General features: G+C 37.8%; 1 protein-coding gene across 9 annotated transcripts in view; it reads right to left on the bottom strand.

Annotated features, from left to right (window-relative positions):
• Window positions 1-25,070, bottom strand: part of LOC110405123 (ankyrin repeat and KH domain-containing protein 1) — a 112,348-nt gene that overhangs the window by 24,407 nt on the left and 62,871 nt on the right. For 8 of the 9 annotated variants that reach the window (XM_021410093.1, XM_021410094.1, XM_021410095.1 and 5 more), the window contains 9 exons: window positions 24,616-24,718; window positions 14,242-14,985; window positions 6,441-6,586; window positions 6,189-6,300; window positions 5,215-5,360; window positions 3,752-3,894; window positions 2,751-2,964; window positions 1,282-1,457; window positions 452-614 (listed from right to left, as the gene is read on the bottom strand). In XM_021410093.1, coding sequence (XP_021265768.1) covers window positions 452-614; window positions 1,282-1,457; window positions 2,751-2,964; window positions 3,752-3,894; window positions 5,215-5,360; window positions 6,189-6,300; window positions 6,441-6,586; window positions 14,242-14,985; window positions 24,616-24,718 — 1,947 coding nt within the window. The remainder of the gene's footprint in view (window positions 1-451; window positions 615-1,281; window positions 1,458-2,750; window positions 2,965-3,751; window positions 3,895-5,214; window positions 5,361-6,188; window positions 6,301-6,440; window positions 6,587-14,241; window positions 14,986-24,615; window positions 24,719-25,070) is intronic. The other variant, XM_021410099.1, reaches the window with a different exon arrangement.

Here is a 25,070-nt window from a genome sequence, read left to right as displayed (position 1 = left end):
CCTAGCAAACTGCTGCTGGATCCGCTACTTGGTGGGGTACACTGTGCAGCCACACAGACAATAGCTAAATGTTGCCTAGGAAGCTATCTACAAGTAGTGGAAGGACAATAACAGCATACTTAGTATTTTCATTTGTCAAAAAAGCTGAAGACTTGTTTGACATTTTACTAAAGTTAATAAATTCCTCTGCTACAGAGTTAGTTAACATGTTTTATAGAAGTTTTTCATCTCTCAAAAATGAGATCTGTGTGATCTCTCAAATACATTTTAGCTCTTCTCTTTAGAGGGTCTAGGATTCACAGATTATGATTACTTTAAAGTAGACGTTTTATGAAACAGAAGTTTTGTTGTGTTGATTCTTTCAAAATCAACCAGTCAGATTTAAGACCAAATGAGAAATTCTGTTTTGAAAACATTTAGCACTGAATCATACAACCAAGTTGTGTCCTACCTTGCGAAATGCTGACATAAGAGGTGTTATTTTCCGATTATCTGCAGCATCCACATCTGCTCCTGCCTGCACAAGCAACTGAACTACATCATAGTGACCACCATTAGCTGCCAGCCAAAGAGGTGTATTTCCTTTCTTGTTACGAACATCAATATGTGCTCCTCTAAAAGAGTACAAGTGTAATCAAATTACATAAGACACAAGTAAAGATAAGATAAGGAAAGTTCAGAATAAAATTAGATACACAACTTTAATTACTGAAACTTAGTGGCTAGAGAGAGAAATTGTGTCCTTGAAATCTGCTGTTTAAGCCATAGTAACACAAGGATTAAGACTCCCTCGCTCTTGGTTCCCAGCAACAAATGCCCATCCAATGCAGACTACTGCACCACAGTTATGCAGCTACCAATCAAAGGTCCCCTTACCTTATCATTAACATTGTGACTATCCATACAACAAAACAGCCCCTTGAGATTTTAGCTGCGCATAGGGTTATGCTTGAAGAGCCAAGAGTTATTTCCAGGCCTTGCCTCGCAAGTGACAGTGGGGCAATGCTCGTGAGAATTTCTGGATTAATATGCAGAGCTGCCAAATCAGACACTGTTCGCTTACCTCTGGTCTCAGCTGTCAGCTGAGTTTAATTAACACTGGAGTAGCAGGATACTCTATGGCAACACTGAAGAGTAGGGAGCAGATGCAACATGCTACTTCCAAAGATTCCCATTCCCTTTGCTCTAAGATGCATGAGGCAATGTAAATAAGAGTAGCCTTGCCACAGAGGAATATAGCTACAGAATACGTGGCCTGCTAATGAGAAAAAAATCATTTACCGATTAATCAGCAGCTCACAGAACTTGTAGTGACCCTTATCTGCTGCAATTGTTAAAGCGGTATCTCTTGAGGAAGGCACAGGTGGAGCATTAACATCTGCTCCTTTATCAAGGAGAACCCTTCCAACCTCTGCATATCCTCCTGAAGCAGCTTCCATCAAAGGTGTGAGACCAGTCTGTGCAATGAGAAGGAATTACACAATGTGAAATTCATACAATATACTTCGGATAAACCATACACAATTGCCACACATGGAAATTCAATTTTTGTTTACTCAGCTGCTTATATCTAGTTAAGGATCCTAACCTGTAGCAGTCTCAAAAAACTCATAGCACCGGACTTATGCAAACTTAGGCAAACTACCGACTACCACCACAAACCCATCTCAACAGCAAAAACAAAGGTTTGCAAAAGAATCTCTAAAGGAGAGGTTAGAACAGATGCAAATGAAGACAAGTGTTTCTATGAAAATGTCCCCAGATTGGCTTTACACATTTTATCTATCCTTCTTTAGTACTGACACTGATCTGAGGTCAACTCACCTGCTTGGACAGACCATTAAATAAACTAATACTAGCTCCCAACATGCCCAACTGACTATTTGAAAGCTGGCTTTTATCCATATTCCTTTTTCCTTTATCCACAGTCATTCCAGAAGCAGGAAGACATAGCAATTATTTCAGCAGCCTTAGGAGTTACCAAACATTCTTTTGTGCTAGAGAAATTGGTCTGGCAGTCCACACAACACTTAAGCTTGCTTTATGGCAGGAGAAACAAAGCTGCCCCAGAGTACCAACATGTGGGACCTATGGAGCATTTCAGAGGCACAGAAAGTCACAATACTGAAGCCATGGGTTCTATACTAACATAAAAGTTTTTTAAGGCTTGATTGCACTGCTTCTGTTCATGTGGACAAAGCAACCTGTTATAACTGAGGATCTCTATAACAGTACAATTCTCTTCCTGTCTAGACTTCACTCATATATAAAAATATGCCTGCCTGTTCTGTTGATAAATATCACACCAATCTTAAACATGAAAAGTTTCTCAGTACTACAGAGGCAATCTGTCTCATTATTAAATGGGAAAAAACAGTCAGTTTTTCCCCAGTGCAAACAATGCATCTTCCTTGATGCTTGCATTTTTAAACAAAGCAAACAAAAAAATTTATTTCAGAACATTTAACAAGTCCTCAGATTCTTCTCCTCTGCAGTAAGATTTGCATATCAACAGGGGCAATGCAGATATTCTACAATTTAATTTTTCATCAGCACACTGTGTTCAAATACCTTTAAAGAAAACAAAGACATACTGTTAAACATCCACCTCCTTCACTACTAATTTGCCTTTTAACCACTGAAAAGAAAGATGAACACTGAAAGAGTTACAGGAAAATGTGAAGAAATAACTACTTAGAAAAATGCACTTGTTAAAGTAAATTATATGGAAAAGTGGTTCAAATACTCACTTTTGCCCTGTGCTCAACATTGGCCTTCCTGTCCAACAGCAGACTGACCACCTCTGCTCGGCCTTGGAAGCAGGCCAGGGTGAGGGCTGTGTTCCGATTGGTCTCAATCTGGGCGTTAATATCAGAACCCATATCAAGCAACAGTTTCACAGCAGGTACGTGGCCGTTCATAGCAGCCAACATCAGAGGAGAAATACCTAGTTTACTCCCAGTCCTAGTGAGAAAGAAACAGACTACAGTTACCAGAACTGGGTGAATGCTCTGAGAAATGCAGGTGTATCTAAGAGGAACAAAATGTTTCATGGGAAGCTAAAAATGAACATTAATATATACGAACACAGCCACTCACCTAAAATACTAGCAATTTTGAATTGCTTATCAGAAACCAGCAGAGTAACCACATGCAACAGATAACTAAAATTTATGAACAAGTAAAATGTGTTTCAACTTTCAGATATTCAAATGGCTGAAGCACACAAATTATTAAACTATGTATAATCAAGCCTGCGTCTGATTCAGGAGCACATGCTTCTAACATACAGATAAAGTTTTTCTAGTGACAGAAAGAACATTAGTTTTCCTACAACTAATAAAGAGGAGGTTTGAGAGATGTAGCCAGAATACATTTGGTCCTTTTGCTGAAAGTTTTCAAACAAGTAGAAATAGCTGCCCGTGCTTTGACTGGTTCCTTTGCCTGGTTCTACTTGAAACTGCATTTGGATTCCAGCTCCCAGAAGGATAAAAACGGGAGAGAGAAGGAACAGGTTTGCAGAGTACAACATCACTTAAAATTTAGATATAAAGGAGATGAAGTTTGTCTGTGGTAGTTAAAGACAACTTAAAAGCATTAATTAAGGTAATGTTAATATAAATATTAACATCAATACTGTAGAAAGGCTGAGAGAAGCTCTGAAAGAACTATAGATTCCAAAATATGCCTCAGTAGTTAAAGACAACAACAGAGCATCTGTCCTACATGCAGTTCATCTGAGGTATGTTACCTTGAATTAATTTCTGCCCCAGCATTGAGAAGAATCTTGATGATATTAACATATCCACCAGATGCAGCAAGGCTTAATGGTGTATAGTCAGACACATTCCTATGCTCTTTGTTTGCTCCCCGGGCCAACAGCAAATCAACAACCTGAAAAGACAGCTCTCATGTTAAAAGACATTTCACAGCCTTACTTATTATCTGAGAAGTAAAAGGTTATCATGTTCATATGAATGTATAAAATAATCCACATGGGTTTCAGTACTGCAACACCTGCCTCCCTTCCAAAAAGGCAAGTTCTGGATTTTATCTAATAAAAAAATGCAAGGCTTTGAAATGAAACTTGAAATGAGTCTTTCAGAAACTCCTACAACTTTAATTCCAGTGAAACTTAAGATAACTTTGACTTTGTGTTGCATGGTCTTTAAAACAAAAAATGCAACAAAAATCAGACTGACTGATCTTAATGGAACAAGGATGAGGAAGAACTTCTCTGAACAGAGCCTGCTTAAGAGAAAAAGAAGAGAAAAAAATTAAAATGCTTCTGGTGAAGTACTGCAGTTTGGTGCATGTCATTTTACTACTAAGACATCCCAGATGGCCAGAACAGAAAGCTTCTCTGCCTCTTGCTAAGCCTTGCTAAGACTTGGTAAGAAACACAAGTAGATTCTGGCATAAGGAAACAAAACAAAACAAAAAAAATCAAGAGACCTAAGTAGTTTAATAAGCCCAGGCTACATTAACCTCTACTTTTAAGTGTACCAGTTCTGTGATTTCACATCTGTGATTTCAAAGTTGAAGCTTTCCAATTTTTTCCTATCTGTTTTCATCCTTACAAGTTGCAAAGCTTATCACTTTTTTATCTGGGACGGAGCCCTTAGCCATGTTCTAAGTTAGCCTGCCCATGACAAAAGCAGATAAAATTTAACCCCTTTTTTTTTCCAGTACAAATAAAACAGCTGAGAGAACTGAAACATTACTAGAAGATTAGTAAAATGCGTCTTTCTACTATAAATGTGCTCTGCACTGTATCTGCATTTATCAGCCCTGTGTTTTACCACTAAATCCACGTACTGCAAACACAAAATTCCAGTTTCTGTCTTACGTGCCTGCACTGGATACTTTAGTTTAGAGAGTAGGATGTATGTATTAGGGAACTGTTCAGTGAACAAAGCTCTACCTCCTTCCCAAAGCTCTACAACTCCTTCACAAAACTATTCACGTTGCAGGGATACAAATAGACCACAAGTTACGTAACAAAAATTAGGTAACAAAACTAGGATAGCCAATGTAAAAAATATATTTCCTTTACTCTTGGGAGGAGACTAAAACTATCTACACTTATTCAATTTAAAAAAACCTTTAGGAAAAAAAAGGAAAATTTACTATACCATCAAAGTCAAAAAAACAACTTGTACATAAAAAATTACCAAAAAAAATTGAATTCATCAAGGACAAATATGTCTGTACCTCTTGGCGTCCACCAGAGCATGCCAATGAAAGTGGAGTATCCTTTGTGCGCTCAGATTGTGCTTCTATATCCCCACCTTTGTCTAAAAGAATTTCCACTACACCAACATGTCCAGCAGTTGCAGCGAGAATCAAAGGCGTAAAACCTAGAAACAAAAGATCAGGTTAAAAATAAACTGGAGAACCTCAAAACTTTAAGCAGCAGAAATACCCAATTTACAGAGATTCTTATTGCTCAGGTATGTCTTTCTCAGATAGTGTATTTTTGGGGTATCAAAACTACTATCAGACACTCTCCTAGCCCTCTCCTGACCCTGATGCTTGGAGACATTTAGGCCACAACTCCTGCCAGCTACCTTTAAAGGTTCATCAGAAAAAACCCAACCATTGCACTGACCAATATGGATTAAGCTCTGACCAATTCAAGCCTTTAGACAAGTCACTGCTTTCTACTTAATTCCTACTGAAGCTCCAAAAAGATAATATATCTTCACTGTGCACATTGCTTATTTCCAGTGGCTAGCACTACCTCTTCAGAGAGAAGCATGATGATTCCATTCTCTCAGCTCCACGGAATTAGATTTTGCAGAATTTGATTATTGGGAATGACATGATACGCAGCCTGACTCCTATTCCACATTAGCTTTGTCAGCCAAGATTTGATATTTACTCCAATTACCAACACTACCCAGGATACTAAGGTATTTTGTTGCAAGTTAACCGTAATGATAGCAGTGCTCCATATTTCAAAAATTTGCCTTACTTGCCATTCAGATAGATTAACTTCATTTCAAAAATATGGATAGAAAGCCACACAATATCACTATGTGGCCTATATGTTTCTACATATGTACTAGAACTCTACATCTTTGCAAGCTTTGGACATTTTGGAAAGCAAAAGTTCCCAAATCTCTATTTGAAATGTTGTGTTTCAAGTTGTAGTTCTAAAGCAAACTTTTACTCTTTCAGCTTACCCTTCTTGTCTCTGTGTTCAATATTGGCACCACGTGCAATTAGTACAGAAACAAGTTCTTCATGACCTCCTGCACATGCAAGGGTCAGAGCAGTGTCGTGATTGCTTTCAGTCTGCATGGTTGAGAAGGAAGAAAATATTCAAAAGTTAAAAATACTTTAAGAGAGCTTTAGTATTTTTAATGTTACTAGATTTTTTTTCCCCAGAACTTATCAAAAAGGATATCTCGTCAAAACTAGTTGATATTACTCACATGTGCATCAATGTCAACTGAAGGATACATAGGGAGCACTGACTGCGACGCCACATTGCTCGATGCCTGTGAGCAGGACTCGGGCGTAGGGGATTCTGTAGTGTGGAAGGAGCCGGTGGAACCACTGGGCACTCTGCTATTCACAGCTGAAAAGTAACAATGCATTATTAGTTCACCCTTAGAAATTCTACATTTTATTTGAGAAAGATTTAGTCCTGTAAAACTGCAACACTCTGATGCCAAAACAGAAGTAGAAGAAAACAAATTAAGTGTTCCTAATAACAAAGATGCTGGTGTCTTGCCTAAAGAAGTTTTCCAGCAGTTAAATAATATAAGTATTATCTCCAAACTGTGTTAACTTAGAAAAATAATTTTATTAGTCTATAAGCATTTTAAATTATGAAATTGAGTTAGCCTTCTAAAATTGTATCTTCACCACTAAAGATGAATCATACACTAAATCTAAGCAGATGGATAATTTATCAATAAAATACAAACCTAGCATTCAAAAATGAAGTACCAATCTGGAATTCAGAAGTTTTTCACTTTCGGGTTTTCAAAGAAAGTTTTTAAAGCAAGAAGAGTGACAGCAACTTACATCTGAGAGTTACAACAACCCAAGAAAGGCAGAAGAGAGAGAATGGAGGGGAGGGAAGGGGGAAGGAAAAGGAAGTTGAAAACTGTGTGCTCCCTAGGATTTATTTCTGATTGGTCACAGCCTTTAAAAGATTTCATCCTGAAGGTACATCACAGCTCAGGGACACAAGTACTTTGGTAGTGCAACTTAATATTTAAATTAAAAAAAAAAAATTTAGAAGAAGTTGAGAATCAGTTTTTACCTTACTAATGTTAAAGGTAAGAGCTGAGAAGCCTTAACAGATCAAGCAGAGACGACCCCTGCAATACGTGTGCACGGGGACAAGACCTTAGCCTGCCTTTGTTAACCCAGTGAAAGCATCTGAGAGGAACTCAAACCAAAGGCTCTCAACTGAGGTCACTTGCCAGGAAGGTCTAAAGCACCAGCTACTGATGCACTCTTTATAGAGTCCTGCAAAACAGCTGTATTTAACAAGTAACTTTTACTGGTGGAATGCCAAGTTCCTACACTGTGCAGTCTCTTTAGACGGAATATTTAATTAGTTTTAATTATTCCAAAGTATGTAGTGTTTTGCAGCATTCCTGAAGCAAGCAACTGACGGAGAACATTAACTTCAGGTAAGAAATAAGCAGCTCAGTTTTCTGCTTTTGTTCAAATAATTCAAGTAGCAAAGGATTAACTCAAGTCTGTGTATTGCCAGAAATTTTTGCAAACCTTCAACTGTAGCTGTGATCAAATAGTTCAGCCTTCACAATGCCATTAACAACTCACACATCAGCAATTATTTATACATAAACAGTGCGGACAGAAAGATCTTAGAGAATTCTTCAACATGACTAATACCACTAATGAAGCCTACTCAAATATGACTGTATGTGACAAAGGAAATACAGACAGAAGCAAGTTTTAGGTGGGTCGGTTTTGCTGAAGGGAGCGCAAGAGTGCATGGATGGATGAATGAATGAACAGGGGGTGGGATGTACAGACGTGACAGTTTTCCACTGTATTTTTTAAAAATCATTTCAATTAAAGCATTCTCCTTGGTCTATTAGTCATAAACAATCATTAGCATTGGCCCACCACATTTCAACAACAAAGTATTCTTATCTGAATGCCAAATTGACTTTTGCTTCACTTTGCAGCCCTCATGACGATATAAGGTTTGTGTTTTAAGTTCCAAAGTCCCCACACTTCATCTGCTTACTATGGATTACCTCTTGGAGCAGCAGATGAGAATTAATGTAATATGATTATTTTCTCCCTCAATGCACTGATGTGCATTCAGATATTAATTGGATTTCTTAAGACTATTCCTTCCAAAATACAAAACACCAAATCATCCTGTAAGGGACTAATTTCACTTTAAATCAAGAAAGATGTTGACTCAATGCCTTCAAGTCCTGTAGCTACAGATGTGCATGTGCTAGTAATACAGAGCAGGTGTACACAGAGGGACTGCTGGTGCCACCTGAAGATTCATTAATAGAATCCATTCAATGCTGCTGATAGATTCAAAGAGTTCTCTATATTTCACAACCATAAATGAAAGTGTCAAAGTATTTCTTGAGTACTTTAGATTTTCATCACATGCTTGAAATAGGCGTGTGCTTTAAGCACTTCACTTTACATAGCACCAGTATGGGCAAACATGACAGAACACACCAAAAGCAACAGAAATACAAATCGTCCTGAAATATCATCTTTTTAAAAATACAGTCTAACAAGAGTCCTACAGTAGCCAGTGATTAACCCTCTCAACTACTGAATCCACAAAACTGCAGTATTTCTTTTTTCCTAAGTTAATTTACACTACCTTAGAATGTCTGACAAGCTTGAAGGTGGCGTAATGGAAATGTCAGTGGGGTCTGTGCTCTGCAGAGTCAAACATAGCTGAGCACTTCTGCCTCCCATTTCATACAGATGATTTAGTTCAGTGAAAAAGCATGGAATATACATGGAATATACAGATTTTAAACTGGAAGTATTATATTGGAAACTTTGTTGCAAGCTATCTTCACAAACCTTTGTATGAAATGAGAGTTAACCGAGACTGGGCAGATGCCCATCCCCGAGCCTATTCCTCAAGTACGCCCCACCGTCACCACAGAGCAGCTACCAGCCTTCCAAAACCCACCCTGGCAGAGGATGTCATTCTATTTGTGAACGCACTCTTTTGCCAGAAATGAGAGCAGTACCCATCCCCCGCCCTGGCTGGCACTGGGCCCATCAGGCCTCGCATGATCTGCCGGACAGCGTCTACCTGACAGGCCACAGTGAAATTGCGGGGAGCTTTCCAGTGGCCAGCTTTTAGCAAGTTGTATTTACAACAGCGACAGCTAACGCATGGTCTTCTCAAGTAGCAGCAACATCGTACCCAGTCCAGATCACAGCAATTACTCTGGTCTCAGTAATCGACATTACTGCCGCGACAACTGCACAGTACACAGCACAGGAGCTCAAGGAGCAGAGGCATGGATGGAGCACAGTGTTTCTGGAAAGACCGTTAGGAGAATACAAAACAAGCGATCAACAAGAAGATCACTTTCAGTGACTCCAAGTGACACTGCATGATTTTTAACAGACGAGAAAAATGTGTTGCTTTCATTTTTAAGACACAAGCTTTTCAAAATACAGTTTATTTCCAACTAAACAGGTATTTCATCTTTCCACAAGAAAATATGCCAATAAACAAGCTAAGCCGATTAAAAAATAAGTTAAAATCACTTTTCACGATATGTAACTTACATCTTGATAAAACGTATTTTGTGACATATGTTGTGGATGACTCTGTAGATTTTTAAAAAAAATTTTTTTTTAATATTCTATACCAGGTCTAAACTTTAAGTAACAATTACAAAAATGCGAAGCCTAAGACAAATCTCCGAAGACATAGATGATTATTTGCCAAAATTATGAAAAAATCATCACAAGAAGCAGAAGTAAAACAAACAGGAGCAAGACCTTAGTATTTTATCTTGGTACAACTCTACAGACATTGACAGAAACTTAAGCAAACAACTTCTGGATGCAACCACAGCTGTAATCTACACAGAATTTGTAGAACTGTTATGCCATGAATATCGGACTTGTATTTCAGCTCTGCTTTCCTCACAGACACTGCTGTTTTCAGGACAAAGAAAATGATTTGTTTTCATGACAGAGCAGTCTTTCTGCTTTCAGTCCTTCCAGGGAGCTTTTAAATAACACGTTACTGTACACAGGCTTTTGCACAGGGGTTACTGTGTCTCATTCTATGAGTCATTGTCTCTCACTCCAGCTAATTCTAGTAACTAGTTATACTCCAAACAGCAATCCTAAAAAAGTAACTTATAGGTAACCCCCTTTAAAACAGCTCCCTTAAAATTTCCCAATTCTATATATCCAACCACAACCAGAATTTCAGAACCAAATACAATTTAATTGTCTTAAAACATCTGGAATTTCTGTGAATGAACCACAACTCCCTGGAGGAGAGGCAGCCAGAAGCACAGAAATGCTAACCCCTAACAAAAATCAGCAGAGCAGAACAAACAGGAATAAAAACATTTTAACTACATACAAAACCTAGCAACAAAGGAAGTCCCTCACCTTGAATGCCCTAAAAAAAAAAAAAGCAATTAAGTGCTAATTCAGATACTGAAATCTAAGAAATTTACTGAGGTAAATGTGCAATACGAATAGCAATGAAACTCCAATGATGCAAGACAAGATGCATAAGAACCCAAATTTGTACTGAACAATGAAAACTGAAGTGGAAATTGTGCTTTTCTACTGGAAGATGTGATCCAAATTCATTATTTTCCCATTCTAAACTGTACCATGTCTATTTTTTTTTAGATCTAATTTAAATTTTGACTGCATGTCACACCTTCAAAGCCTGTATTAGGCATCCAGTGTAAAGTTTTTCTTTACCACATCTAAATAAATTCCATTATAACCTAAAAGAGCTGCTTCATTTTCAGGTTTTACCTGACTTTACAGATGTTACACAGTTACTTCTGCATAGTTCAGGTGCAGGCTTTGTGAAAGAAGGGACTCAGATTACCTACCAGTGATTCTGACTGCCTCTGAGACTTTCAATGCTTTGTACCTTACAATCAACCATCTCATCTCCTACCCGTTATTCTATTAGCCGACATGATGCAAGAGACAAGATAAATACTTAATTTATGTACGCGGTCACAAGAAAGCTATGCGGCAAAATAAAGATTTTGTAGAAATGTAACATCCCCTAGAACTAGCCTGATGTGAAGCTTTGAAAAAAAACTGCCTTTTTTCCATTGACACTGGTAAGAGAAACAATAAGTAATTCCAGTGCGTAGGGCAAAAAGCTGATTTAATACCTCTGTTCTTCTAAAGCATACTTGATACAAACTGGATACTCAATAGGAAAAAAAATCGTTCTCTTCTAAATCAAGTGTCACTCACCACCATTAATGCAGATCATAGAATCCTTAGAGTTGTAAGGGACCTTTAAAAATCATCTAGTTCAACTCCCCTGCAATGAACAGGGACATGCACAGCTACATCAGGTTGCCCAGGGCCTTATCCAGCCTCGCCTTGAAAGCCTCCAGGGATGGGGCATCAACCACATCACTGGGCAACCTGTTCCAGGGCCTCACCACCCTCACTGTAAAAGACTTTTTCCTTACATCCAACCTAAATATACCCTCTTTGAGCTTGAAGCCATTTCCCCTTGTTCTATCACCACAGACCCTGCTAAAGAGTCTGTCTCCTTCTTTCCTGTAGCTCCCCTTAAGATACTGAACGGCCGCTCTCAGGTCACCTTGCAGCCTTCTCTTCACCAGGCTGCATAGCCCCAGTAGATCCACAAGCAATTCTGCAATCAAGGGAGATATTTCACAGGCATACCAAATTCTGAGTCTGAGAGAAAAGAGGAGTCTTCTCACAGAGGCAGACTTCCCATGCACCAGACACTTTCATAATAATCTTAACCAGTGACTATAGTATGCTTGTAAAAATCAGGTTTTATGGTTTTTTATTGCTCATTATTTCCTTACCAAATTAATGACTAACAGACAAATTTGTGGGAAAAGATCAGGTGTCTTTTAAATACAGATCAAAGAATTTGGAAGATTTTACTGTTTGTTTTTAAACATACATAAATTTGAGTTTAGTGAGATGATGATTTAACCTATGCCTGGATTTGCATTGAACAAAATTATCTAAATCTCTCTCAACATTTTTGCAGGTTTTTCTTTTTAAATGAAACAGATTTATGAATTTTAGAAGAAAGTAAAGCAATACTAGTAATTTTTGCACATGCATCTGGAATTCGGATAGCTAATGTTTCCTTGAGTTACATTTCTATAAAAAATGATAAAATGAGAAAACAAAAATTTTGAATAATTTTAGGAGTGTGCGCTATTTGCACCTAGTTTTGAAACAAGAGATTAGGTTTATCCTGCAAAATAGCAAACAAATCAGAAAACCAATAGGAAGCAGCACATTTACTCTTAAAGGTCCTACAGTTAAGATATTTCTATTCAAACATTTTCTCATCACAAAAAAAAAAAATTCTTTCTGCACGTCTGAGATTCCCCCCTCTACAAACAGCATACAGTTGAGTTTATTTCATTTCTTATGTTATCAGTGAATGAAAAGAAAATGTGATTTTTTTCAAAGGGTAGATTGGCAAAATCCTCAACAAGTCAGTTACTAGCCTGAAACAAAATTAGGAGAGCTGACTACAACCATTTTCCATTTTGGGTACACTGACTATTTAGTATATAATACATAGCTGCTAACCTTTAATAGGTATATACTGCATGGTCTTCTGCTAGATATGTTCAACTCTTCAAAACAGTAACTATTTCAAGGATTAAGTCCTTGATGATTATTGGTTTGAAATAATCTTTGAAGTTCTCTTCCTTGCACACTGCAGTTCCAAATCTTGAGAAATATTACTTCAGAAAGATCCAATTGCATTTTTTTTTTAAAGCAGGCTGACTACTCTCAAGAACATCCTAGAAAAGCAGGGAACTAAACCCTGATGCCCTAAAAACAAAAAGACTTATTTGAACTAAAACTACCTAGATGGAGGGAGCTAAATCACAGCTATTAGATCTACTGTGGTTTCCAAGGAAGGCTGCAAAGCTGCAGTGAGCCTCAACTTGCATGAGCTCAATTATGGTTATCACCATTCTAAAAGCTCACAGGACTTGTTATCAGAAAGTCTTACCAAACATTTCTAAAACCTTGAAACAAACTTCAGGGGACAGGGCAGTGACTATGAAGAGGGGAAAACAAGACAGGAAAATAAGGGCTGAGGGACAGACATAAGGTGCAAAGAAAAGTGGAAAAAAAACATAATTAAAAATAAAAACAAAGAAACAACTTACTACAGACCAAACAACACTGGCTATGCCCTGTATACCTCCAGCAGTAAAAACAAATTCTAGTCAAATACATGAAATGAAGTCAACAAAAATGGTATCTCTATTCCACAACGAAACTCACAATCTATTGTGTGGGAACTTCAATTCCTCTTCTTACCATTACCAAGTGGAAGAACGGTTTGATTTTTCCTTTTCATTCAGATAACAAGACTTTTTTTTTTTTGCCACGTTACACGTAATAAGCAGATATTCCTGCATAACAACCACAATTAAGAATGTATTCTGAAAACACAAGCCACTACAGAATTAAATGGGTGTTCATGGATTCCAGATTGTGTTTAAATTGCAGCAGCACTTCCAGCAGAAAGAAGAGGAATACATTTGTAAATACCAGTGACAGTATTTTTCTAGAGATGGCTAATATACTAAATATATCCGCTGTGGTATAAGCCTGCATGAAAAATTCTACAGAAGACAGAGAAAACTGCCATGTTTTCAAGTTTCCTAGTTGGCACTACTAATCACTTACAATTAGGCTTTTTAAAGTAGCATGGAAAAAGATAAGGCCAAAGAGGCTATAACAGGTCTCCAGTACAGGAAGTTTTGTGCTTTGGAAAGAGATTTCTTTTTTTTATTATTGGTTTTTTTTTTTGTTTTTTTTTTTTTCTATTAAAGTCTCATGTTAGAACTGGAAGTCACTGTTAGGATTAACAGCACTAATCAGGAACTTTACGCATAAGCAAGTACTCCCAAACTGGAAAACCCCAAGATATTTTGGAGGGAAGGAGAAAAGGGAAACTGAGCACACAAATTAATGCAAACATAGGTATATTTCTTAACCCACCTGCTATTAGGTCATCAAGAGTGTCGGTAAGCGTCTGTGCTGGAGTGGCAACCATTAATCCGTCTGGTTCTTGAACTAACAGTCCCTGCCCAGCAATTTGCTGCCGCTGTCCTACATTCTGCTGATTACCTATTGCTTTCTGAAGTTCAAGAGACTCTGTCCCATTATAACCTAAATTACCAGAAAAATTACATTGCGGTGCTGGCAAAGGCTGGATAGGGACAAATTCTATTTGTTCAGCAGGTGGTGGAGACTGTTGTTGCTCATCATCTTTTGACAAGATTGTGTCAACCTGAGGTAACTCTGAAAAGTTATCCTCTGGCAGACCCTTATCAGCTTCCACTTCTGGGAAGACCCCTGTAAGTGGGCACTGCTGCTGCAGGGGAAGTGGTGTGTCTGTCTGACCTTTGGTCTCCAAATATTCTTTGGTAAACTGCTGTTGTGTTTTCATCTGCAACTGCCTTTCCACCTTCTGTAGCTCCTTCAATATTTTCTTCTTCTTCTGTACTTGTTCTTCTCTGTTCTTTTTAAGTTCTTCAATCTTATCTTTATTTAAAGGTTCACCTTGAATTAATTCCAATGACTTAAGTTGCGCTTTTTCAATAGCACTAATTCTCTGTCCAAGTTCATTCAGCTTGCCTTCAGTCTCTTCTACTATGCATTCCAAAGGCTGGTATGGGTGAAAAGGTGGCAGTAGGTCCTTATCTGCTACCTGCAGGGAACTTGACTTCTGCTTGGATGCACCTAAGCACATGAAAAATGTTTGAAAAAATGCCATGCTGAAGATACCCCAAACCTCCCCCTTTCACCCACCAAAAATAAAAAAGTAAAAAAAAAAAATGTTTAAAACTAACACCGCACAACCTTCAAACCACTGTAAGGTACACCCTATGCTCTACATTAAAACAGAAAGGATAAAGCAAAGCAAATAGCTGGAATTCATTCTAATATTCCCTTGAACACAGCTACTTTAATGTTTTGGAAAAAGGAACCTATATGATAATCTGACACACATGACAATGCATGCTGGAACTAAAATCAGCAAGAGTGAGGCAGTTAAAGCAATTTGCTAAGTTCTCAATGTTGTTCTGGTGTGCACAGCAAATTAAACTATTTTCTAGAAGCTAACTTCCAACAGCAAAGTTACATGCAAAAGTACTCTACATTTGAGAGAAAACTAGCTCTACAGTACGATCAGTTTTTTGAACTGGTTTATCGAAATTCTATAGTGTTCCACTTTTACATTACAAACAAAACACCACCAGTGCAAACTAAACACACACAAAAGCATTTTAAAGCTTTGGGACTCCTTTGAAAGCTCTGGCAGAAAATTAGCACCTTCCCTGCCTCCCTCTCCCCAGCAACAAATTAGCAATTCTGCTCACTATTAAGGCTTGAAAATCTTCAATCCAACAACATACCATGCTAGAGCACAGCTTCTATGAATGTTCACAAAGCACTACCTCCATGCAGCATAGGCTGCTGCTGCAAAAGTCTCGTGTAGCAGCAGCCAGATGTTGCTAATACCTAAGTGCTTATGTTTTAGTTATTACTTTAGCTTAAGATAGTTTCATTACAAACGTGAAAGGCTTAGCTTGACCAAATAATTTTCTGCAGTAACACTCATTTGCTATACCTAAACAGTAATACACGTTACTTTAAAAAGCAAACACATCTTGAACATTTACTAAGCAGACTCACATATCTCAGCATTAAAAAAGGGAATTACCTAAAAAAAGAAGTTACCTAAAAATTATACAGTAAAGTGAAAGTCTGGATCCAAGAACTAAGTTCCACAAGCTCTGGAAGGATTAAGTTCCCTAAAACACCAATTTATTTTTCTCTGGATCTTCTTTCACCAAAATATTAATTCACAGGTGATTCCATTTTACATTGCTCTGAAAAAGAAGTCACATACACTGCACTTTTTTTTGACAAATTAATTGAAGATACAAACAGGTGTGAGGATTTTCTGTTAAAAAGAGAAAGAAAAAATAACAAAATAGAGTTGAACCAACTCTACACTGAATACTTTCGCCAGTCTCTGAAGTGAAAGCAACACCTAACTGAATCTAAATGAAGCAACAAAAATCTGACTAACCCCTGGGAACAGGAGTACCTCAGCATAGCAAAAACTGTATGTGTGCTAAGTACCAAAATACTAGGTACATCGAGACAGATACCCTTACCAAGCTCCCTCTCCAGTTTTGTTACTCTACATCACCGCCATGTACTGAAAGATCAGTACTTCCAGCTTAACACCCATTCAAAACTTTTCTCCTGCTCTGTCTCTGAATCCTACATCCCAAGAGAATTTCTCTGAAGAGAATAAAGAAAGTCAGTGACGTTTAGCAATAATTGACTCTGCTGTTGAATACTCAACTCAAGACTACTATAAGCTTTTGGCTATTTGGCTTTGTAGCATTTGTAGGTTTACATAGTAATCTTTGTTTTTAAAACTGTGATTTAATACAAAAAGATAAAATATAATTTGAGACCACTATCAAAAACATTTAAACTCACTAAAATTACATAAAATGTTTTTCTACATTTGTGTTAGAAACTAATAAAAGAAAAAGTTAGTTGGTGCTTTGAAACTAAGCTGTTCTACCACAAATTCACTAAAATGTTTCTGCTAATTAAGAAATTGTAACTTAAGACATGGCTGAGAAGGGAATGCTTCACGCTGCTCTGCTTATGGTCATTCCTAAGATTACTGTATGTACCATCTTCATCATAACACGAAGCATTTCCATGACTTCTGACCGTTCTGGACAGCCTCCTTCACTCTACAGGAAAGAAAAACTGCAGTTCAAAGAGCCCCCAGATAATGAAGTATCAATACTATCCCCCTCAACTTGTTCCCACCTGAGTAGAAAACAAGCCTTGTTGACATAGGAAAATGGAAAAAAAAAAAAAAAAAATCAGGAGAAACTGAAGAGTCAAAGCCATCCTGTATAAAGATCGGGTATTTCTAGTCTGTTGAACGAGACACACAAAGTTGGTCTTGTGAGGAGAATTCAACTATCCTAACAGTGTCTCAGATCTGGAATGAGCACTGAAAGTTCAGACAGCTTTTGAAAACAGAATTCAGAAAAATCAGTAGAGCCTACAGCATACTGCTGGGCAGAGTGCACACAGATATGTGTGAAGATCTAGTCTCTTAAAATTCCAAGAAAGGTGCAGAGATGCACTTTAATCAGCTTCCAATTAGTTAGCGGGGCTGCCTTACGGGTTCTAAATCACTATTTCTATACCAGAAAATGCTTGCCATCTATAATCTTGGGGATAAAGGAACAGCAGGAGGAGTAGGAAAAAACATGTGCTGAACTTGACATTCTCATCATAACAACCTGTTCAAACAAGAGCTGGAGAGGATGTTATCGGTAGCTTCAAAAGTGTAAGCATCGGGGTACACTAGAAGTCTTTAAAGGTAGTGATTTCCTAGTTTTATCCAAATCTCTTTTACATTACACTTCCCTGAAAAACATTGTGCCCATTTTAATAAATACTTTTGAACAATACACTATTTTGTACCCTTGCTTTTGAAATACTTAAACGCAGGTAGGAATTAAAAATCCAGTCAGGCCAGGCCACAATTACTTCAGCATACATTTATAAAATAGATATATGTTTATATACATATATATATTTTATATATATTTTAGTGGAGTACAAATCTGTAAGACCAACCTAATACTAAACAGCCATCTAGTCTCCATAGCAATTGTTCTGGCCACTTTTAAAAGTCCTTTTGATACAAAATGAATACTGAAGACCAGTGAAAGCCCAGATGCAGCTGTACAACCACCAGCAGCTATCAGGTAATCAAAGTTATGGGAAAGAGAATCATTCAGTTGACAGAAGATCCAGGGTGGTTACAGGCACACCAGAACAGCAGCAGAGGAAGGGAACAATCCCTCCCTAATTTACATTGTGAACAGCAACACCCATTTATTTGCAGCACCTCTTTGTTGCTCCGTACTCCCACAGGTTCTGGACCCTAACCTTTATCATTACTCCTGCAGTCACCATCTCGCTGCCTCACACCCTTCCCTTTTCACATGTACATCTTCAGCTGTTTTTTGACCAGCATTCACCACTCAAGTAAGACCTCCTCAGTACAAATACAGCTTCCCATTATTTTCTCTGAATTCCTACAGAAATGTGAATTTGAAGTTTCTTACGCATATCTACTGTGTTCATTCAGTACATTGTGGAGAATCCTGTAAGTACCTAAACTGATTCGCAACAGTCCATTCATCCATGTGAGCATGCCCCAAACTTCATCTCTGAACTCTTGAACATCCAATAACATGCAGTGGAGAACATCACTAGCAGCTCTAACACACAGAGTTTCTATTGTGTGTTTGTTTCGTTTTTTAAACTGACTTCCGGCAGCAAGCAATATTTAAAGGTCTTAGACATTGTATGGGAACTGCTGAGTCATGGCCTGAGCCACTGATTGAGCACCTGGAGGAAAGACCCAGTCAGCCCTGGGAGCACAGGTGAAGGCAATTCACCTGTGTGACCAGAAGGGGTGGAGCCTGGCTCCTCTTAGGCCTCACTGACGGGCTGACTGCCCCTGAGGAAGGATCTCTTCCTGGAGATCCCTCTTTGGTGGGAGCCTTTCCCTGCGAGCCCAAGATCTTCCAATCTGGGTGAGCGCTCTATTTTCCTTCCACCTTTTTTTGTAATGTTATTTCCATCGCGTTAGTCCTTTTGATCGCTATGCCATCGCATTAGTTCTTCTGATTGCTACAGACATCATGAACAAGAGTTCAGAAAAATAGCCTATAGTTTATAGTCCTCAGCTCTCCTAAGCAAATAAAGTCTCCTACGTTCTATTTGCTTATAAGACACTCTCTCTCCATAGGGTTGATGCCTGTGAACAAGCCTGATACTATATCTCATTCCTAGCACTCAAGATTCTCTAGGAATTCTTCTAGTCCTGCCACCTAGTCTGTAGGATGGCTTACTTTTCCATGGAAGTAATTTATTTGTCCTTTCACAGATAATGGATTAGCACCGGAAAAGTGCTATCCATCCAAAATAAATCTACACAGAACCACTTTAACTGACCTCTAATCAGATTGTTATTAGTGCCATCGAGACTTTCTAACACCCTTGTGATTTACAGTAATAGCACAGGCAGGCACTTCTGTCTTCTGCAAGTTAAAGGACTTCCAAGGAAGTGTCCAGGACACGAGGCAGGTATGTAACTATCTTACACAAGCAAAGCCTAGTTCATACACTAAAAGCACTACTGATAAACTGGCAAAGACAGACATATGGACAAAGCATTTCTAAACAAGCAACCAAAGTTCAAGAAAATCACTAGATCTTTAAACTGCTTCCAGAAAAATAAGATGACCAAAAGTTTGTTTTGATAACCCATTATACTCTTCTAGATGAAATTCTGGGGTTTGTTGACAGCTCCCTCATTTCAAGAGTTGTAAATGAAGTGGATCCAAATACAAACAGTTAAATTCCAAATGATTTGCCTGACATATAAAAGTGACAGCAAGAAAAAAAAGTTCAACTGTGATGCCCATTTGAATACTCATATACACTTTGTCCTCTGAAGCCAACATCTAGTATACAAATCTATTGATCATCCTGATAGTATAACTTAGAACTAAAAAAAAAAAAAATTTGTCTACCATTATTCTTGCACTTTGGAGTGAAATAAGGAGAGTTCAGGCCTTGTTTGTTTTTTAACTGAAGTTTAGAATTAGATTTGCAGTCAGTTTCAACAGGAATAGAACAAGATCAGTACTGAATTTTCAAGAATATTCTGCATTTAACTGTAATTCATATGGGAAAAAAAACTCCATTCCAAGACCACAGGGAAATAACCAGTCAATCCATATACACAAAGCAAAATATTATGTAATTGGACATGGAAAAAAAAAACCTCTCTCAAAAAGAATTCATCTGCTACGCTTTTTTCATACATATGAATATACATAGTATATATGATATATTTAATTCTTATAGAAGAGCAGGATGATTCAAGAAGGGCTGAGCATTCAGGTGAGTTTCTATTCTGCTACATTACTCTTGCAAGTCATGTAGCTTGTTTCTATAGAAAACTTCCAGGGATTAAGTGCAACGATTATATGGTTGAAACCAAACAACATTGAAATCAACCTTAACTCAATTTTTGACATTCAAAAGCTTTGGTTCCTTTCCAGTCTTAGTCTTCCTACAAAGGTTTTTTGTTATTGTTGCTGCTGTTTTTTGGTTTTTGGGGTTTTTTCGTTTTGTTTTTTTTTGAGGGGCTTGATGAAATCTAAATGGAAAATCATTAAGATGTAATTAAATTAGTAGGTGGCAGGCAGGCAACTGAAGCTTCCAAGAAACAGAATTTCACAAACCTTTGTAAAAATATTTAATACACATGATCTTGGGGATCTACATCTGTCTGGTTTCTAACATCTGCCTGCACTGCTGAATTCATATATAAGAATAGCAAGTACATAAGCCTACAAAAAACAGTAGTGAAGTTAGCAAATAGTATTTTTTTTTTTCTTCTTTTAATTTCAGGAAAGCATTCTGCCTACATGGAATTATCCACCTTTATAGGCACACTGTCCTTTAGGATCTTTCAATAACTCACACCATGCATGAGTTCAGTATATAACTCAGTATTAAGCAAAGTAGTCATATATTTGAGTAAGACTGTTCAATGATCTCGTAGTTAAGGCTTTGTTTATTTTAATTTTCTTCTCCAATACATTTAGATTGTTAGTAAGATTTAGCCTGAGGATACAGGGAAAACTGTACATTAAAGATAACTTTAAAAGCTTAAAAATTCCCAACCCATTCAACTTTTAGAGGGTTCTGACCTCCTTCCCAGGGAGAAGAGGTAGATGTGGACAGCTTTCATGCAAGTAACAAGTCCGTAAACTCTGGTGAATTCTTGATAAATAAATAAGCAAACCCTCCAAATAAGAAATGCTGCAAGTTACTCTCTACTTAAAAACAACAGTGGAGAAGTTGAACAGCAGCATGTTGACATGTTTCGAGTACTCATTTATGGCCAATTAGTTATTTTCTAACTAGGATTTCACATTAGCTATGATGTAAAACAAACCTGGGGGAAAAAAAAAAACACTTAAAACTACTGATAGCTCCGCATTCAAAAAAAAAGATTTTTAAATCAACACGTTTAACAATACCTTACTTCAGCTCAAATATTTTGACTAAGAAAACAATAGTGCTGCTCTCTGTGGAGTCCCTAAGCATCCCCTTATTTCACTAGCGTATTGCTTTTCAATAACGTTCTAAAAACACATTGTGGGTGCAAGGCACAGCACTCACCAAGCACATTCTGTGAAGGATGAAAGCAGTGCACTGCAGAACCATAACGCTCACTGGGAGCTTTGGATCCCACTCTTAAACAGGAGCTTGCATTTACAAGCTATGCAAGACTATCAGTGACAACAATACTACAGAGACTATTTCCTTGGAGAAATGTAATAGCATTCTTTTCAAGCTTTCTGTATGCTGGAATGGCCCACAATTTGAGGTAAACAAGAAACCTTTAGAGGTGCACCTAAAACTCCAAACCCAGCCTGAAGATAATCACAGCTTCCAGTAAGCAGGCTTAGCAGCTCTCATAGCCATATGAAAGTGACAGCACCATTTCTGAGCAACTCAGTATGTTTGCAAGGGACCGAGTGTAAAGAGCAACCTTTCTTAACAGGAAAAGAATTAAGCCAGAGAGGATCAGTCAGCGCCAGGAGCAACAGTTCATAAAGGGCTCTTTAGTCACCCACTCTACCCCATTTGCCTTGCAGGAAGCCAGTCTGCCAAGTGTCAGAGCTGGAGAGCAGGAGGGAGGAAGCATTTGGTGGCTGCAGAGCAGCTGGCACTGGGCACAGAGATCCGCTCTTGGGAGCTGCACCCCTGTGCTTCGCTCCCAGCCTGTCAGGGCTGCAAGCAGCAGGAGAGATATGCCACTCCATCATCACAGAAATACGGCACTCCTCTTTCTAGCAGGAACACTATCCTTGTTGAGCCGCATCAGAATTACTGCTTACTGCTGAGCAACTCAGACTGCATTCAAGAGAGGACAGCAACAAATACAGACAACAAGGCAAGCAAAACTACACTACAATTTCCCTCTCACATGGACAAGCTAGCCACGTGCTAGAAGCACACTAACAACAGTCTTTCCACATCACACGAGTCAAGTTCTTTTCAGTACCATGAACTAAAAACTGCTGCTGCTCTCGTTTGACTTTCTCATCATTACCACGTTACCACCTTTGCATATCACCTTTATCTGCCGCTCTAGATCCACTGCTCAGAAAGGGTTTTCTTTTCAGATGCTAAACATCAAAATCAAATCACTTGCCAGAACACTCCATGGCTACTATTCCGTAAGCCTTCTCACTAGAGTAAGGATAATACTGTCAATCAAAATTAAACCATAAATTCTTGGAAAGCCTCACAGCATATTTGACTCATAATGGTAATACACAAGTGTATTCTAGGTTTACACCTGACTTCCCAAGAACTCTTCAGGAAATGAGTAGTTACTACTGCATTTTTTGCAAAACTAATCTGAACACCTAAAAAAGACCAAACTGAGGTTAAAAAACAAGGTGTTCCTCTCCTTCCTCCACATAGGCAAGTCTTCAGAAAAACGTTAGGAGACTATTTCTAACTCTGCAGTCAAGGAATTTGTCTTCTCCAAAATAAGTAACTGTTACAGAAGAACTTAAGTGCTTTTTCTCCATGGAATTAATGAATATTCTTTTATTTACACCCTCTTTTATCTTTCGTCTCCCAAGTCTAACAGTGAAGTCTAATAAAGCCGTGTGTGTCAGAAGACAAGAACAGAAATTCAGCATATATCAAGTTCTCAGTTACAGTTAGAATAAGAGGGGTATGATTATAATGACTGCACAGCATTTAACACAGAAATACTGACTTTTCCCTAAAGATTTTAGAGGCACAAGAACTTCACACACAGAGCTTTCAGAAGCGTGTAATTAGCCCAATGGCACATTTCAGATCATTGTATCTCTTGTAACTCATCACAGACTAGTTTTGCTGACACACACAAAGCATATCCTGAAATACTGACAACTATTAGATCTCTTGGTACCAGTTTCAGCAACATAGTACTGCTAAAAACATGCCTAAAATATGAGCTGACATTTCCTGTAAGTTTCTTTTTTTTTTTTTTTCAAATGAGATCTATTTCTTAAGCTACATGAACTATCTGCATTTCGCAATTTGATTAATTAACAGACTTAAATTTATAACTTTAGCCTTCTGACACAATCAACTGCTCTCTCTTTGACTCCTATGCATCATAAGCTGCATTTCCAGAACGCTAACCTACTTAGTAGTACTAAAAATTATTTAATTTTAAGTGCACATGTAAGCACACAGTTTTTGCTGCATTATTTAAACCAGAAGTAGCATATTCTTACATTCTTTTGGTCTGAAATAGCAGTACTGCACATCCTACATAAATTACACAGTAACTGTATTTTAGAAGTTACACACACAGCATGTATGCCTAGAGAAAATCAAGGTTATACACTCAAAAAACATTAGGTACACTTTTTTTTTTTTTGCTAGTCACTTGTGTCCGTGGCATTGTTGTTTGCTTGTTTTAAGAAATCCTTGAACATTTTCAGAATAAACAAATTAAATAAAGCTACCTAAGAGCTTTGGATACTGTAACATTTAATCTCCTCAAACTCCAAACCAGAACTCATAAACTAAATCATCAGAAGTTTTAACTTTCCACTTAACAATGTGCTTCACTTTCTGGGCTTACTTAGAAACAAAGATTTCTAACAGGATCCATAACTGGATGGTGCAGTTTGCCATTTAATGACTGCAAATAGTTTTAACCACTAAGTTTAAGCACACTCAAAGCAAAAGCCCTGATGCTGCAATTACTTACAAGGGTACTATTATAATAGAAAATTTGTCCTCTAGTAAGTAGACCTGCATTGGCATTTTACAGTGCCAACATGTTTGCATTGCAACTTTAAAAATGGAATAAGTTGATATATCAAGTTACTGTTATCCATGAACTAATCTAAACGATCGATATTCAAAAGTCAAAAGCATACCTAGATTTTTTCATTCTGGACTACATAAATTTTCTTAAAAAAATGAGAATAAGCATGCCCAGTAACCAGTGCTATTATATAGATAGTACACAAGAAAATTAGTAAAAACTACACACTACATAAAATACTTTTATATTTAAATCATATCTTCATTACAGGTGTTCAGGAATTGATGGAGCAGACTACAATATGCATAAGCACTCAGATAATGTTCCCTAGCCTAACACTTTCCAAAGTGCATGTATTTTCTGAAGGGCTGCATACTAACCTTTCACCACTCCCACGAGAGGTGGAGAGTTCTCTTGAGGGGTTCTGTCAGGTTCCTGGGGAGGTACAACCATAGCAAGTGTGTGCACCGGAACACGTGGAACCTTAAAATAAAGCCACACACCATCAGATTAAAAAACTCCTCAACTGACCCAATCATAAGACTATAACACAAAGGTAGTTTTCTACAGTAGACTTCCATTCTACTGTTCCTAAAACATCTATGCCCTGTCATTTCTTGGTATAACCAGTCCAAACCTATTCTATTGTGGATATCATGTCGGTTAGCTGTATGACTTTACTAAAATCCTGGACGGTATAGACTGGAAAACTTGTTAACATTTTTAGCTTTTTAATCAGCTAACTGCATTGGAAAGGTGCCTCTTAAACAACATGGTGAGTAATAAATTTACACAGTACAATCTCTGTCATATAACAATCAGAACCAGCAGGAAC

The sequence above is a fragment of the Numida meleagris genome, chromosome 12 (genome assembly GCF_002078875.1).
Source record: "Numida meleagris isolate 19003 breed g44 Domestic line chromosome 12, NumMel1.0, whole genome shotgun sequence".
NCBI lineage: Eukaryota > Metazoa > Chordata > Aves > Galliformes > Numididae > Numida > Numida meleagris.
The sequence above is the reverse complement of the archived record's forward strand: the minus strand, read 5'-3'. Positions and strand labels throughout refer to the sequence as shown.